This window comes from Coregonus clupeaformis, chromosome 29, assembly GCF_020615455.1.
Source record: "Coregonus clupeaformis isolate EN_2021a chromosome 29, ASM2061545v1, whole genome shotgun sequence".
In the NCBI taxonomy this organism is placed as follows: domain Eukaryota; kingdom Metazoa; phylum Chordata; class Actinopteri; order Salmoniformes; family Salmonidae; genus Coregonus; species Coregonus clupeaformis.
The window spans coordinates 6,564,747-6,583,466 of record NC_059220.1 but is presented as its reverse complement, the minus strand read 5'-3'; the positions used below and the strand labels follow the sequence as shown (position 1 = coordinate 6,583,466).

General features: G+C 45.4%; 1 protein-coding gene across 1 annotated transcript in view; it reads left to right on the top strand.

The window, feature by feature from the left end:
* The window catches only part of capn3a (calpain 3a, (p94)), a 61,666-nt gene extending 43,270 nt beyond the window's left edge, over positions 1-18,396 (top strand). Inside the window, exons 20-23 of the mRNA XM_045209083.1 lie at positions 2,541-2,657; positions 2,766-2,824; positions 15,696-15,760; positions 16,638-18,396. Coding sequence (XP_045065018.1) covers positions 2,541-2,657; positions 2,766-2,824; positions 15,696-15,722 — 203 coding nt within the window. The 3' untranslated portion in view covers positions 15,723-15,760; positions 16,638-18,396. The remainder of the gene's footprint in view (positions 1-2,540; positions 2,658-2,765; positions 2,825-15,695; positions 15,761-16,637) is intronic.
* The last annotated feature ends 324 nt before the right edge of the window (positions 18,397-18,720 follow it).

Below are 18,720 nucleotides of genomic sequence, written 5' to 3'. Positions count from 1 at the left end.
TTAGTTAGTATAGTGGAGGCAGGGCTCCTGTTGTCTTTGGGTTAGGGTTAGGGTTAGTTAGTATAGTGGAGGCAGTGCTCCTGTTGTCTTTGGGTTAGGGTTAGTTAGTATAGTGGAGGCAGGGCTCCTGTTGTCTTTGGGTTAGGGTTAGGGTTAGTTAGTATAGTGGAGGCAGTGCTCCTGTTGTCTTTGGGTTAGGGTTAGGGTTAGTTAGTATAGTGGAGGCAGTGCTCCTGTTGTCTTTGGGTTAGGGTTAGGGTTAGTTAGTATAGTGGAGGCAGGGCTCCTGTTGTCTTTGGGTTAGGGTTAGGGTTAGTTAGTATAGTGGAGGCAGTGCTCCTGTTGTCTTTGGGTTAGGGTTAGGGTTAGTTAGTATAGTGGAGGCAGGGCTCCTGTTGTCTTTGGGTTAGGGTTAGGGTTAGTTAGTATAGTGGAGGCAGTGCTCCTGTTGTCTTTGGGTTAGGGTTAGTTAGTATAGTGGAGGCAGGGCTCCTGTTGTCTTTGGGTTAGGGTTAGGGTTAGTTAGTATAGTGGAGGCAGTGCTCCTGTTGTCTTTGGGTTAGGGTTAGGGTTAGTTAGTATAGTGGAGGCAGTGCTCCTGTTGTCTTTGGGTTAGGGTTAGGGTTAGTTAGTATAGTGGAGGCAGTGCTCCTGTTGTCTTTGGGTTAGGGTTAGGGTTAGTTAGTATAGTGGAGGCAGGGCTCCTGTTGTCTTTGGGTTAGGGTTAGGGTTAGTTAGTATAGTGGAGGCAGTGCTCCTGTTGTCTTTGGGTTAGGGTTAGGGTTAGTTAGTATAGTGGAGGCAGGGCTCCTGTTGTCTTTGGGTTAGGGTTAGGGTTAGTTAGTATAGTGGAGGCAGTGCTCCTGTTGTCTTTGGGTTAGGGTTAGGGTTAGTTAGTATAGTGGAGGCAGTGCTCCTGTTGTCTTTGGGTTAGGGTTAGGGTTAGTTAGTATAGTGGAGGCAGGGCTCCTGTTGTCTTTGGGTTAGGGTTAGGGTTAGTTAGTATAGTGGAGGCAGTGCTCCTGTTGTCTTTGGGTTAGGGTTAGTTAGTATAGTGGAGGCAGGGCTCCTGTTGTCTTTGGGTTAGGGTTAGGGTTAGTTAGTATAGTGGAGGCAGTGCTCCTGTTGTCTTTGGGTTAGGGTTAGGGTTAGTTAGTATAGTGGAGGCAGTGCTCCTGTTGTCTTTGGGTTAGGGTTAGGGTTAGTTAGTATAGTGGAGGCAGTGCTCCTGTTGTCTTTTGGGTTGGGTTAGGGTTAGTTAGTATAGTGGAGGCAGGGCTCCTGTTGTCTTTGGGTTAGGGTTAGGGTTAGTTAGTATAGTGGAGGCAGTGCTCCTGTTGTCTTTGGGTTAGGGTTAGGGTTAGTTAGTATAGTGGAGGCAGGGCTCCTGTTGTCTTTGGGTTAGGGTTAGGGTTAGTTAGTATAGTGGAGGCAGTGCTCCTGTTGTCTTTGGGTTAGGGTTAGGGTTAGTTAGTATAGTGGAGGCAGTGCTCCTGTTGTCTTTGGGCTGACTTGCTGTAACTCTGTGGTTCTAAAGCAGTAGTGGTTTAGTAAACTGTCGAAAACGTGAACTTGCTTGACCGTGCTGCAGGTCATATAAACAGTTTGTTACGTGCAATATTACCGGACAGACGTTGCTCTCCGGGTTTTGTGACGAAACAAACAGTATGTGTAGTTGAATTTAGTCCTTCACTGTTTGACTGTTGTCTTTTTGTTGTCACGACCTTATTGTATATCACGGTGGCGTATGAACTAATGGGATATAGAGCAAACAACGCAATTATCACAACATAGGTTGTAATATGGCTTTTTGACTGGCCTGGCTTCCCCAGTGATTTTACCCACACCCCACTACTGGCCCAAACTCAGAATCAGTTGGGCTTCCTTAAAAGAATAAAGCCAATGTGATAGACCCATGGGGCGGCGTACAATTGGCCCAGCGTCGTCCAGGGTATGGGAGGGAATGGCCGGCAGGGATGTAGCTCAGTTGGTAGAGCATGGCGTTTGCAACGCCAGGGTTGTGGGTTCGATTCCCACGGGGGGGCAGTATGAAAAAAAAAAAATATATATATATATATATATAACAAAAAAATAATAATGTATGCACTCACTACGTGTAAGTCGCTCTGGATAAGAGCGTCTGCTAAATGACTTACATGTAAATAGAACATTTATTTCGATTGTCGCCATTTTTGAAAAGTCCCATCTAATACAGCTGTAGCCAGCTCGCTCCATCTCCGGCCTCTATTTTATCCACACCCAAAGTCCCACTTTGTTGCACAATGTTACCAGGATCTATGCGCGAGCAATCCAATCCTGGGGACGAGGTAAGAAAAGTGTTAGAAAAGTATTCAGAGTATCTGTGACATTGTTAGAGGTCATTTAAAAATCAGAGTAAATGTATTCAGACCTTAGTGTTATCGTTAAATGTGGCAGCCTGGTAACTGACTCCATCCACTCCACAGCCTAATCTCTATGTCCAATATATTTTATCTCTAACGGTCTTGTCACTGCTCAGTTGTGTCTTGTGACCCGTTCAGGCTTCCGTCTCAACAACCAGCTGTATGACATCATCACCATGCGTTACGCCAACGAGGGCATGAACATCGACTTTGACAGCTTCATCAGCTGTCTGGTCCGGCTCGAAGCCATGTTCAGTAAGTCACTCACGCGCACACAAACTTCACCTTCCTATTCTATCTGGTCCGGCTCAAAGCCATGTTCATGTTTTATTGATTGATTGATGAAATGGGGTTTGTTTGCAGGGGCGTTCCAGGCCTTTGACCAGGATGGGGATGGTACGATCAGACTCAGTGTCTTGGAGGTATGCTGCTAATGCTAACGTTACACAGTATGGAGTACGATGACGAATAACGTGTTGCCTTAGGGGCTGTGTCGACAGAAGACATTCTTCAGCGCTAATGTCTTTTCACTCCTTGTTTTCTATGGTGCGCTATGATACTACCCCTCTATGTCCTAACTGATACTACCCCTCTATGTCCTGATACTACCCCTCTATGTCCTAACTGATACTACCCCTCTATGTCCTGATACTACCCCTCTATATCCTGATACTACCCTCTATGTCCTAACTGATACTACCCTCTATGTCCTGATACTACCCCTCTATGTCCTGATACTACCCCTCTGTGTCCTGATACTACCCTCTATGTCCTAACTTGATACTACCCCTCTATATCCTAGCTGATACTACCCTCTATATCCGCCTGATACTACCCCTCTATGTCCTGATACTGCCCCTCTATATCCTGTCTGATACTACCCCTCTATGTCCTGATACTACCCCTCTATATCCTGCCTGATACTACCCTCTATGTCCTGTGCTACCTCTATATCCTAACTGATACTGCCCTCTATGTCCTGATACTACCCTCTATGTCCTGATACTGCCCTCTGTCCTGATACTACCCTCTGTGTCCTGATACTACCTCTGTGTCCCAGTACTACCCTCTATGTCCTGATACTCCTCTATATCCTAACTGATACTCCCTCTATGTCCTAACTGTACTCCTCATATCCTGGACTGCTCTCTATATCCTGATACTACCCTCTTGTCCTGATACTACCCTCGTGTCCGGCAGTACTCCTCTATATCCTAACTGATACTACCCTCTATGTCCACTGATACTCTGATTGTACTCCCTCTATGTCCTGATACTGCCCCTCTATATCCTGATACTGCCCTCTGTATCCTGATACTACCCTCTATGTCCTGATACTACCTCTATGTCCTGATACTACCCCTCTATGTCCTAACTGATACTACCCCTCTATGTCCTGAAGCTGATACTACCCTCTATGTCCTGATACTAGCCTCTATGTCGTACTCCTCTATATCTGCTGATACTCCCTCTATGTCCTAACTGATACTACCCTCTATATCCTGACTGATACTACCCCTCTGTGTCCTGATACTACCCCTCTATGTCCAACTGATACTACCCCTCTATGTCCTAACTGATACTACCCCTCTATGTCCTGATACTCCCCTCTATGTCCTAACTGATACTACCCTCTATATCCTAACTGATACTACCTCTATGTCTGACTGATACTACCCCTCTATATCCTGCAGTACTACCCCTCTATGTCCATGATACTCCCTCTATGTCCTAACTGATACTACCCCTCTATATCCTGACTGATACTACCCTCTATATCTACAGTACTGCCCTCTATATCACGATACTGCCCTCTATGTCCTGATACTACCCTCTATGTCTAACTGATACTACCCTCATGCTGTACTACCCTCTATATCCTAACTGATACTACCCTCTATGTCCTGACTGATACTACCCCTCTATATCCTAACTGATACTCCCCTCTATATCCTGACTGATACTACCCTCTATGTCCTAACTGATACTACCCTCTGTGTCCTGATACTACCCCTCTATGTCCTGACTGATACTACCCTCTATATCCTAACTGATACTACCCCTCTATATCCTGACTGATACTACCCTCTATGTCCTGATACTACCCTCTATATCTACTGATACTACCCCTCTATATCCTAACTGATACTACCTCTATATCCTGCCTGATACTACCCCTCTATGTCCTGATACTACCCCTCTATGTCCTAACTGATACTACCCCTCTATGTCCTGATACTACCCCTCTATATCCTAACTGATACTACCCCTCTATATCCTAACTGATACTACCCCTCTATGTCCTGATACTACCCTCTATGTCTGATACTCCTCTATGTCCTGATACTCCCTCTATGTCCTGATACTACCCCTCTATGTCCTAACTGATACTACCCCTCTATGTCCTAACTGAGTACTACCCCTCTATGTCCTGATACTCCCCTCTATATCTAACTGTAACTACCCCTCTATGTCAACTGATACTACCCTCTATGTCCTGACTGATACTGCCCTCTGTGTCCTGATACTACCCTCTATGTCCTAACTGATACTACCCCTCATGTCCTGATACTACCCTCTATGTCCTGACTGATACTACCCCTCTGTGTCCTGATACTACCCCTCTATGTCCTGATACTACCCTCTATGTCCTAACTGATACTACCTCTATGTCTGATACTCCCCTCTATATCCTAACTGATACTACCCTCTATATCCTAACTGATACTACCCCTCTATATCCTGATACTGCCCCTCTATGTCCTGATACTAGCCTCTATGTCCTGATACTACCCTCTATGTCCTGATACTACCCTCTATGTCCTAACTGATACTACCCTCTATGTCCTAACTGATACTGCCCTCTATGTCCTGATACTCCCTCTATATCCTAACTGATTACTCCCCTCTATGTCCTGATACTACCCCTCTATGTCCTGATACTCCCTCTATGTCCTGATACTACCTCTGTGTCCTAACTGATACTGCCCTCTGTGTCCTGATGCTACCCTCTATGTCCTGACTGATACTACCCCTCTGTGCCTGATACTACCCTCTATGTCCTGATACTGCCCCTCTGTGTCCCGGTACTGCCCCTCTATATCCTAACTGATACTCCCCTCTATATCCTAACTGATACTGCCCCTCTATATCCTGCCTGATACTGCCCTCTATGTCCTAACTGATACTCCCCTCTATGTCCTGATACTACCCTCTGTGTCCTGCAGTACTACCCTCTGTGTCCTGATACTGCCCTCTGTGTCCCAACTGATACTACCCTCTATGTCCTGATACTACCCCTCTGTGTCCTAACTGATACTACCCTCTATGTCCTGATACTACCCTCTATGTCCTAACTGATACTCCCTCTATGTCCTGATTACTGCCCTCTGTGTCCTGATACTACCCCTCTATATCCTGACTGATACTACCCTCTATATCTAACTGATACTGCCCTCTATATCCTAACTGATACTACCCTCTATATCCTAGCTGATACTACCTCTATGTCTGATACTACCCTCTATATCCTGGCTGATACTACCCTCTATGTCCCATGATACTACCCCTCTATGTCTAACTGATACTACCCCTCTATGTCCTGACTGCTACCTCTATGTCCCTGAGTACTACCTCTGTGTCCTAACTGATACTACTCCCTCTATGTCCTAGCAGTACTACCCTCTATGTCCTGATACTACCCTCTATGTCACTGATACTACCCTCTATATCCTAACTGATACTCCCTCTATGTCCTGACTGATACTGCCCTCTATATCCTAACTGGATACTGCCCTCTATGTCCTGAGTACTACCTCTATGTCCTAGCAGTACTACCCTCTATGTCCTACTGATACTGACCTCTATATCCTGATACTACCCTCTATGTCCTAACTGATACTACCCCTCTATGTCCTGATACTACCCTCTATGTCCTAACTGATACTACCTCTGTGTCCTGAGTACTACCCTCTATGTCTAACTGATACTACCCCTCTATGTCCTGATACTGCCCCTCTGTGTCCTGAGTACTGCCCTCTGTGTCCTAACTGATACTACCCCTCTATGTCCTGAACTCCCTCTATATCCTGATACTACTGCCTCTATGTCCTAACTGATACTACCTCTGTGTCCTAGCTGATACTACCCTCTATGTCACTGATACTCCCCTCTATATCCTAACTGATACTACCCCTCTATGTCCTGATACTACCCTCTATGTCCTAGCAGTACTACCCTCTGTGTCCACTGATACTACCCCTCTATGTCCTGATACTGCCCCTCTATATCCTAACTGATACTACCCCTCTATGTCCTGACTGATACTACCCCTCTATGTCCTAACTGATACTACCCCTCTATGTCCTGATACTACCTCTATATCCTGATACTACCCTCTATATCTAACTGATCTGCTACCCTCTATGTCCTGATACTGCCCCTCTATGTCCACTGATACTGCCCCTCTATGTCCTGATACTACCCTCTATATCCTAACTGATACTACCCCTCTATGTCCTGATACTACCCTCTTGTCATGATACTCCCTCTGTGTCCTAACTGATACTCCCCTCTATGTCCCTGATACTACCCCTCTATGTCCTGATACTCCTCTATGTCTAACTGATACTCCCTCTATGTCCTAACTGATACTCCCCTCTATGATCCGCGATACTACCCCCTCTGTGTCCTGATACTACCTCTATGTCCTAACTGATACTACCTCTATGTCTCCTGATACTACCCTCTATGTCTCTGATACTCCTCTATATCCTAACTGATACTACCCTCTATGTCCTGAGTACTGCCCCTCTATATCCTAGCACATACTACCCTCTGTGTCCTGACTGATACTGCCCCTCTGTGTCCTGACTGATACTACCCTCTGTGTCTCTGATACTGCCCCTCTATGTCCTAACTGATACTACCCCTCTATGTCCTATGATACTACCCCTCTATGTCCTGACTGATACTACCCCTCTGTGTCCTGATACTACCCTCTATGTCCTGATACTACCCCTCTATGTCCTGATACTACCCTCTATGTCCTGATATCCCTCTATGTCCTGACTGATACTACGCCTCTATGTCTACTGATACTACCCTCTATGTCCTGATACTGACCTCTATATCTAACTGATACTGCCCTCTATATCTAACTGATACTGCCCTCTGTGTCCTGATGCTACCCTCTATGTCTAGCAGATACTACCCTCTGTGTCCTGATACTACCCCTCTGATCCTAACTGATACTCCCCTCTATGTCCTGATACTGCCTCTATATCCTACTGATACTACCCTCTATGTCACTGATACTGCCTCTATGTCGCAGTACTGCCCTCTATGTCCTGATACTACCTCTGTATCCTAACTGATACTACCTCTATATCCTCCTGATACTCCCCCTCTGTGTCACAACTGATACTCCCTCTATGTCCTGATACTCCCTCTATATCCTGACAGTACTCCCTCTATGTCCTGATACTACCCTCTATATCTAACTGATACTCCCTCTATGTCCTAGCAGTACTACCCTCTGTGTCCTGTACTCCTCTATGTCCTGATACTGCCCTCTATGTCTAACTGATACTGCCCCTCTATGTCCTGATACTACCCTCTATGTCCTAACTGATACTACCCTCTATGTCTAACTGATACTCCCTCTATGTCCTGATACTACCCTCTATGTCCTGATACTACCTCTGTGTCTGATACTCCTCTATGTCCTGATACTACCTCTGATCTGACTGATACTACCCCTCTATGTCCGACTGATACTACCTCTATGTCAATGATACTGCCCTCTATGTCCCTGATACTCCTCTGTATCTGATACACCCTCTATGTCCTGATACTGCCTCTGGTCTGATACTACCCTCTGTGTCCCGGTACTACCCTCTATATCCTAACTGATACTACCCTCTATGTCTTCTGAGTACTGCCTCTATGTCCTGACGATTACTGCCCTCTATGTCCTAGACTGATACTGCCCTCTGTGTCCTGATACTGCCTCTATGTCCTAACTGATACTCCCTCTATGTCCGATACTCCCTCTATGTCCTAACTGAGTACTACCCCTCTATGTCCTGATACTACCCTCTATGTCCTAACTGATGCTACCCCTCTGTGTCCTGATACTACCCTCTATGTCCTAACTGTACTACCCTCTATGTCCTGATACTACCCTCTATGTCCTACTGATACTACCCTCTATGTCCTGGATACTGCCCTCTATGTCTCTGTACTGCCCCTCTATGTCCTGATACTACCCCTCTATGTCCTGATACTACCCTCTATGTCCTAACTGATCTACCCCTCTATGTCCTGATACTCCCTCATGTCCTAACTGATACTACCCTCTATGTCCTGATACTCCTCTATATCCTAACTGATACTACCCCTCTATATCCTGCCTGATACTACCCCTCTTGTCCAACTGATACTGCCTCTATGTCCTGATACTCCCTCTATATCCTAACTGATACTACCTCTATATCCTAACTGATACTGCCCCTCTATATCCCGCCTGATACTCCCTCTATGTCCTAACTGATACTGCCCTCTATGTCCTGATACTACCCTCTATGTCCTAACTGATACTGCCCTCTATGTCACTGATACTGCCTCTATGTCCTGATACTACCCCTCTATGTCCTAACTGATACTACCTCTGTGTCCTGATACTACCCTCTATATCTAACTGATTACTACCCCTCTATGTCCTTGATACTACCCCTCTATGTCCTGATACTGCCCCTCTATGTCTGATACTGCCCTCTGTGTCCTGATACTACCTCTATATTCTAAGTGATACTACCCTCTATGTCCTGATACTGCCCTCTATATCCCACTGATACTCCCTCTATGTCCTGATACTGCCTCTGTGTCCTGATGCTGCCCCTCTATGTCCTGATACTGCCTCTATATCCTAACTGATACTACCCTCTATGTCTAGCACGAGTACTGCCCTCTGTGTCCTAACTGATACCACCTCTATGTCCTGATACTGCCCTCTATATCTAACTGACTACCCTCTATATCTGACTGATCTACCCCTCTATATCCCCGCACTGATACTACCCCCCATATCTAACTGATACTACCTCTCTATGTCCTGATACTCCCTCTATGTCCTGATACTACCCCTCTATGTCCTGATACTACCCCTCTATGTCCTGATACTGCCTCTATGTCTCTGATACTGCCTCTATGTCTGATACTACCCCTCTATGTGCGTGTACTACCTCATGTCCGGTGCTGCCCTCTATATCAACTGATACTGCCTCTATATCCTAACTGTACTACCCCTCTATATCCTAACTGATACTCCCTCTATATCCTGGCTGATACTGCCCTCTGTGTCTGAGTACTGCCTCTGTGTCCCAACTGATACTGCCCCTCTATGTCCTAACTGATTACTACCCTCTGTGTCCTGATACTGCCCTCTATGTCCTGATACTACCCTCTGTGTCCTGAGTACTCCTCTATATCCTAACTGATACTACCCTCTGTGTCCTGATACTGCCCCTCTGTGTCCTGAGTACTACCTCTATATCCTAACTGATACTACCCCCTCTGTGTCCTGATACTACCCTCTATGTCCTGAGTACTACCCCTCTATATTCTAACTGATACTACCCCTCTATGTCCTGATACTACCCCTCTGTGTCCTGATACTACCCTCTATGTCCTAACTGATTACTCCTCTATGTCCTAACTGATACTACCTCTATGTCCTGATACTACCCTCTGTGTCCTGATACTCCCTCTATGTCCTGATACTACCCTCTATATCCTAACTGATACTACCCCTCTATGTCCTGATACTACCCCTCTATGTCCTGATACTACCCTCTATATCCTAACTGAGTTACTGCCCCTCTATGTCCTGATACTACCCCTCTATGTCCTGGATACTACCCTCTGTGTCCTGATACTACCCTCTATATCCTAACTGATACTACCCTCTATATCTAACTGATACTACCTCTATGTCCTGATACTACCCTCTGTGTCCTGATACTACCCTCTGTGTCCTGATACTACCCTCTGTGTCCTGATACTACCCTCTATATCCTGATACTCCCCTCTATATCCTAACTGATACTACCCCTCTATGTCCTGACTGATACTACCCCTCTATGTCCTTACTGATACTACCCCTCTATGTCCTGACTGATACTACCCCTCTATGTCCTGACTGATACTACCCCTCTATGTCCTAACTGATACTACCCCTCTATGTCCCTGACTGATACTACCCTCTATGTCCTGACTGATACTACCCCTCTATATCCTAACTGATACTACCCCTCTATGTCCTGATACTACCCCTCTATATCCTAACTGATACTACCCCTCTATGTCCTGATACTACCCCTCTATATCCTAACTGATACTACCCCTCTATGTCCTAACTGATACTACCCCTCTATGTCCTAACTGATACTACCCCTCTATGTCCTAACTGATACTACCCCTCTATGTCCTGATACTACCCTCTATGTCCTAACTGATACTACCCTCTATGTCCTGATACTACCCTCTATGTCCTAACTGATACTACCCTCTATATCCTAACTGATACTACCCCTCTATGTCCTGATACTACCCCTCTATGTCCTGATACTACCTCTATGTCCTGATACTACCCTCTATGTCCTGATGCTACCCCTCTATGTCCTGATACTACCCTCTATATCCTAACTGATACTACCCTCTGTGTCCTGATACTCCCTCTATATCCTAACTGATACTGCCTCTATGTCCTGATACTACCCTCTGTGTCCTGATACTCCCTCTATATCCTAACTGATACTACCCTCTATGTCCTGATACTACCCTCTATATCCTAACTGATACTACCCTCTGTGTCCTGATACTACCCTCTATGTCCTGATACTACCCCTCTATGTCCTGATACTACCCTCTATATCCTAACTGATACTACCCCTCTATGTCCTAACTGATACTACCCTCTATGTCCCAGATACTCCCTCTATGTCCTAACTGATACTACCCCTCTATATCCTGATACTACCCCTCTATGTCCTGATACTACCCCTCTATATCCTAACTGATACTACCCCTCTATATCCTAACTGATACTACCCCTCTATATCCTAACTGATACTACCCCTCTATGTCCTAACTGATACTACCCCTCTATGTCCTGATACTACCCCTCTATGTCCTAACTGATACTACCCCTCTATATCCTAACTGATACTACCCCTCTATATCCTGACTGATACTACCCCTCTATGTCCTAACTGATACTACCCCTCTATGTCCTGATACTACCCCTCTATGTCCTGATACTACCCCTCTATGTCCTGATACTACCCCTCTATATCCTAACTGATACTACCCCTCTATGTCCTGATACTACCCCTCTATATCCTAACTGATACTACCCTCTATATCCTGATACTCCCTCTATGTCCTGATACTCCTCATATCCTAACTGATACTACCCCTCTATGTCCTGATACTACCCCTCTATATCCTAACTGATACTACCCCTCTATGTCCTGATACTACCCCTCTATGTCCTGATACTACCCCTCTATGTCCTGATACTACCCCTCTATATCCTAACTGATACTACCCCTCTATGTCCTAACTGATACTACCCCTCTATGTCCTGATACTACCCCTCTATGTCCTAACTGATACTACCCCTCTATGTCCTGATACTACCCCTCTATGTCCTAACTGATACTACCCCTCTATGTCCTAACCAGGGGCGGTGTGTTCAATAGGGCGATATGGGCGACGCACTGCCAAACGGGAAAAGGAAGGGATTTTTTTTCTAATCAATTATATCACGGCAACAGTAGTTATCAGTGTTGTAATCTAGACGCCTGATCTGCCACAGTGCCACTAAATGTCCAATCAGGGTAAAGTCGTGCTTCAAATGGCCCCCCCACTTTTTGGGGCGATTTCAGTCAGGTTGAAAATCGCCCAGAAGTCTGTCATAGACTCCCATGTAAAATCTATTTTTTTCAAATTTCAGAGCTTTCAATACAATCTCTATGGGTGTCTGAGGGCTTGCACTTACGCGCTTTCGTCATACGTAACGTAACCATGAATGAACGTAACTAAGAAAAAACCGGGTAGCAGCCTCAATCAATTCACTACTATCAAAATGGCTAGGCTTCAGTCCAACTCGATTGTGTCTTTGAAAGAAGTTCCTTTTTGTCGCGAACAAATGAAGATAAATTGGCAACGAAACAATTAGGACCTCCCCAGACCAAATTTAATAATTCAACAGGTTTCTACTAAAGGGGGAAGTCCTACACCCGAGGATTTTCCAAAAAATGGTACGAACGAAAAAATAACATTGCCACTCAACTGGATGAGGGATACAGGCTAGCTGTCCGCCGCCACAACGATGAGGTTAGTGTTGATAATCACAAGTTTACTGGAGAACTGAGACCAAGTAGAGACTTTGGACAGGGTGGATATGGTTATATTGCGATATTGTCAATACAGTATATCGTAAAGTATCACTATGTAACTCGATTTCTTTCACCCCAATCCCTCAAATTAACGGTAAATAACTGAATTGTTTGCCCCCACATTTAGCTAAGATGATTAGCTAGCCAGCTAAAATGTTTTATTTAGTTAGCAGTCGCATCTACAATAGTTTACTGTCAATAACATGTCTCCAAAAATGACGTGGTGTCTCCAATTGTGTTGACATTTTACAATTGCGATGCGCATCCATGAGTATCCACTTTCTGTAGCTCAGCTGGTAGAGCACGGCGCTTGTAACGCCAAGGTAGTGGGTTCGATCCCCGGGACCACCCATACACAAAAATGTATGCACGCATGACTGTAAGTCGCTTTGGATAAAAGCGTCTGCTAAATGGCATTTATTATTATTATTATTATTATTCCAGCCTTGTGTAGGTCTCCAATCTTGTCCCTGACATCCTTGGAGAGCTCTTTGGTCTTGGCCATGGTGGAGAGTTTGGAATCTGATTGATTGATTGCTTCTGTGGACAGGTGTCTTTTATACAGGTAACAAGCTGAGATTAGGAGCACTCCCTGAGATCAGTCAATAAATGATTCTGGTATTGACTTATATGCTGCCCCTGTCTTCATGTTGTTGCTGGACATATCTTTTTAAAAATGTGTGTAGGTCACCTAAATCATCAGAAAAATTGCCCCTCCTGAGAATTTTTTCAGGAGCCGCCACTGATCCTAACTGATACTACCCCTCTATGTCCTAACTGATACTACCCCTCTATGTCCTAACTGATACTACCCCTCTATGTCCTAACTGATACTACCCCTCTATGTCCTGATACTACCCCTCTATATCCTGATACTACCCCTCTATGTCCTAACTGATACTACCCCTCTATGTCCTAACTGTAACTACCCCTCTATGTCCTAACTGATACTACCCCTCTATGTCCTGATACTACCCCTCTATATCCTAACTGATACTACCCCTCTATGTCCTGATACTACCCCTCTATGTCCTGATACTACCCCTCTATGTCCTAACTGATACTACCCCTCTATATCCTAACTGATACTACCCCTCTATGTCCTGATACTACCCCTCTATGTCCTGATACTACCCCTCTATGTCCTGACTGATACTACCCCTCTATGTCCTAACTGATACTACCCCTCTATGTCCTAACTGATACTACCCCTCTATGTCCTGATACTACCCCTCTATATCCTAACTGATACTACCCCTCTATGTCCTAACTGATACTACCCCTCTATGTCCTGATACTACCCCTCTATGCCCTGATACTACCCCTCTATGTCCTGATACTACCCCTCTATGTCCTGATACTACCCCTCTATGTCCTGACTGATACTACCCCTATATGTCCTGATACTACCCCTCTATATCCTAACTGATACTACCCCTCTATGTCCTGATACTACCCTCTATGTCCTGATACTACCCCTCTATGTCCTGATACTACCCCTCTATGTCCTGATACTACCCCTCTGTCCTGATACTACCCCTCTATGTCCTGACTGATACTACCCCTCTATGTCCTGATACTACCCCTCTATATCCTAACTGATACTACCCCTCTATGTCCTGATACTACCCCTCTATGTCCTGACTGATACTACCCCTCTATGTCCTGATACTACCCCTCTATGTCCTGACTGATACTACCCCTCTATGTCCTGATACTACCCCTCTATGTCCTGATACTACCCCTCTATATCCTAACTGATACTACCCCTCTATGTCCTGATACTACCCCTCTATGTCCTGACTGATACTACCCCTCTATGTCCTGATACTACCCCTCTATATCCTAACTGATACTACCCCTCTATGTCCTGATACTACCCCTCTATGTCCTGACTGATACTGCCCTCTATGTCCTGTGATACTACCCTCTATGTCCTGACTGATACTACCCCTCTATGTCCTGATACTACCCCTCTATGTCCTGACTGATACTACCCTCTATGTCCTGATACTACCCCTCTATGTCCTGATACTACCCTCTGTGTCCTGATACTACCCCTCTATGTCCTGATACTACCCCTCTATATCCTAACTGATACTACCCCTCTATATCCTAACTGATACTACCCCTCTATGTCCTGATACTACCCCTCTATATCCTAACTGATACTACCCCTCTATGTCCTGATACTACCCCTCTATGTCCTGACTGATACTACCCCTCTATGTCCTGATACTACCCCTCTATGTCCTGATACTACCCCTCTATGTCCTGATACTACCCCTCTATATCCTAACTGATACTACCCCTCTATGTCCTGATACTACCCCTCTATGTCCTGACTGATACTACCCCTCTATGTCCTGATACTACCCCTCTATGTCCTGACTGATACTACCCCTCTATGTCCTGATACTACCCCTCTATGTCCTGATACTACCCCTCTATGTCCTGATACTACCCCTCTATGTCCTGATACTACCCCTCTATATCCTAACTGATACTACCCCTCTATGTCCTAACTGATACTACCCCTCTATGTCCTGATACTACCCCTCTATATCCTAACTGATACTACCCCTCTATATCCTAACTGATACTACCCCTCTATATCCTAACTGATACTACCCCTCTATGTCCTGATACTACCCCTCTATGTCCTGATACTACCCCTCTATGTCCTGATACTACCCCTCTATGTCCTGATACTACCCCTCTATGTCCTGATACTACCCCTCTATGTCCTGATACTACCCCTCTATGTCCTGATAATACCCCTCTATATCCTAACTGATACTACCCCTCTATGTCTCTCCTCTATGTCCAGTGGCTCCAGCTGACCATGTATGCCTAGAGAGCCAGAAAGGTCTTCTCGGCCGGTCGGCCTCCCAGGTGAGACCCATCCCACATGAAGAACAGAGCAGAACTACCAGAATGTACCTCAATACTGACTGTACCAAAACATTGCCCTAACCATGCCAATACCATCACTTCCTTCCTGTTCACCTCACTTCAACCCTCAGTCCTCACTTTAGACTGCTACTTACCAGTCCAGTCCTCACATTAGACTGCTACTTACCAGTCCAGTCCTCACATTAGACTGCTACTTACCAGTCCAGTCCTCACATTAGACTGCTACTTACCAGTCCAGTCCTCACATTAGACTGCTACTTACCAGTCCAGTCCTCACATTAGACTGCTACTTACCAGTCCAGTCCTCACATTAGACTGCTACTTACCAGTCCAGTCCTCACATTAGACTGCTACTTACCAGTCCAGTCCTCACATTAGACTGCTACTTACCTGTCCAGTCCTCACATTAGACTGCTACTTACCAGTCCAGTCCTCACATTAGACTGCTACTTACCAGTCCAGTCCTCACATTAGACTGCTACTTACCAGTCCAGTCCTCACATTAGACTGCTCCTTACCAGTCCAGTCCTCACATTAGACTGCTACTTACCTGTCCAGTCCTCACATTAGACTGCTACTTACCTGTCCAGTCCTCACATTAGACTGCTACTTACCTGTCCAGTCCTCACATTAGACTGCTACTTACCAGTCCAGTCCTCACATTAGACTGCTACTTACCAGTCCAGTCCTCACATTAGACTGCTCCTTACCAGTCCAGTCCTCACATTAGACTGCTACTTACCAGTCCAGTCCTCACATTAGACTGCTACTTACCAGTCCAGTCCTCACATTAGACTGCTACTTACCAGTCCATACCAGTTTGCACATCCTCATCCTCTCTCTTCCCTCTCTCTAGGTCTCAGGCTTCTCTAATTTCCTCTCCTGACCATGTCCATTTCCCAGTATTGCTGAAACATCAGTGTCTTCTGAGTCGTCCATGTCTTTTTTTAACACACCCCACTCCTTACAACATGTACTGTTCTCTCTCTCAGGCATCAAACACACATAACCTCTCTTTTTCTGTCACGATACCTCACAGAACCACTTCTCCATAACCCATCAAATATCTCTTAAAATATTCACCGTTTTATTTATCTGGGGAAAATGTGCCTGTCGTTCTAAGCCTTCACCTGGTTCCCTACTCCTATCTACTGAATAGATTCCCTCATTATGCCTACCATCTTGAACATCTCCCCTATACCACCTACCATCTTGAACATCTCCCCTATACCACCTACCATCCTGAACATCTCCCCTATACCACTTACCATCCTGAACATCTCCCCTATACCACCTACCATCCTGAACATCTCCCCTATACCACCTACCATCCTGAACATCTCCCCTATACCACCTACTATCCTTAACATCTCCCCTATACCACCTACCATCCTGAACATCTCCCCTATACCACCTACCATCCTGAACATCTCCCCTATACCACCTACTATCCTTAACATCTCCCCTATACCACCTACCATCCTGAACATCTCCCCTATACCACCTACCATCCTGAACATCTCCCCTATACCACCTACTATCCTTAACATCTCCCCTATACCACCTACCATCCTGAACATCTCCCCTATACCACCTACCATCCTGAACATCTCCCCTATACCACCTACCATCCTGAACATCTCCCCTATACCATCCTGAACATCTCCCCTATACCACTTACCATCCTGAACATCTCCCCTATACCACCTACCATCCTGAACATCTCCCCTATACCACCTACCATCCTTAACATCTACCCTATACCACCTACCATCCTGAACATCTCCCCTATACCATCCTTAACATCTCCCCTATACCACCTACCATCCTGAACATCTCCCCTATACCACCTACCATCCTGAACATCTCCCCTATACCATCCTTAACATCTCCCCTATACCACTTACCATCCTGAACATCTCCCCTATACTGCCTACCATCCTGAACATCTCCCCTATACCACCTACCATCCTGAACATCTCCCCTATACCATCCTTAACATTTGGGATATCAACCCACCCTGACATGATGCGCTGCCAAGCCCCTTCTCGACATCGCTCCAGTGAAGACCACGGTTCTCTCATGGCCATTGGATGAACTGGAGATGTTGGAAAAGGACCCGTGCTTCCTCCCTTCAGTCTTGGAACTTTCTGACTCAGCACCGGACTGGTTGGTCCGTGGGAACCGGAAAAATCTCCCCATCAGCTCTGAAACACTGGTGTCAGAGAAATGTCTATAGAATCTGCTAATCTGCCAGTCCTACCAATGGATGGACGAGACGCAGAACAGGACAGACAGAACCTGCCAAGAACACTCCTCCTCCTCAACCTCCGCTGTGCGACCAGGAAGAAGCCTCCCTAGCTCCTCCCACCCTCCCCTGTACGACCAGGACCAGGCAGAAGCCTCCCTAGCGACCAGGACCAGGCAGAAGCCTCCCTAGCGACCAGGCAGAAGCCTCCCTAGCCTGTTGAAGAGCTCCCTACAGGGTGGGTTCAACATGTGGAGTTGTGAATATGACTATGGGTTGGACTTTTTGTGGTTTCCTATTAAAGTTTTGGTCAAATGAGAGTAATGCATTTTTAAACATTTTAACACAATAAATAATTGTGTAGTTATTGGTTGGACTGATTTTTTCTCTAATACATGCTTTATTAAATGAATGCAGAAACAAGTCAAATGCTCTGTCGGAATGCTTTAGTTCAAGATAATATTTTAAACCGCTGCTCTGTCTGCGAATGCTTTAGTTCAAGATAATATTTTAAACCGCTGCTCTGTCTGCGAATGCTTTAGTTCAAGATAATATTTTAAACCGCTGCTCTGTCTGTGAATGCTTTAGTTCAAGATAATATTTTAAACCGCTGCTCTGTCTGTGAATGCTTTAGTTCAAGATAATATTCAAGCACATACACAACTACAGATGAAAGACAACAAAATCAACA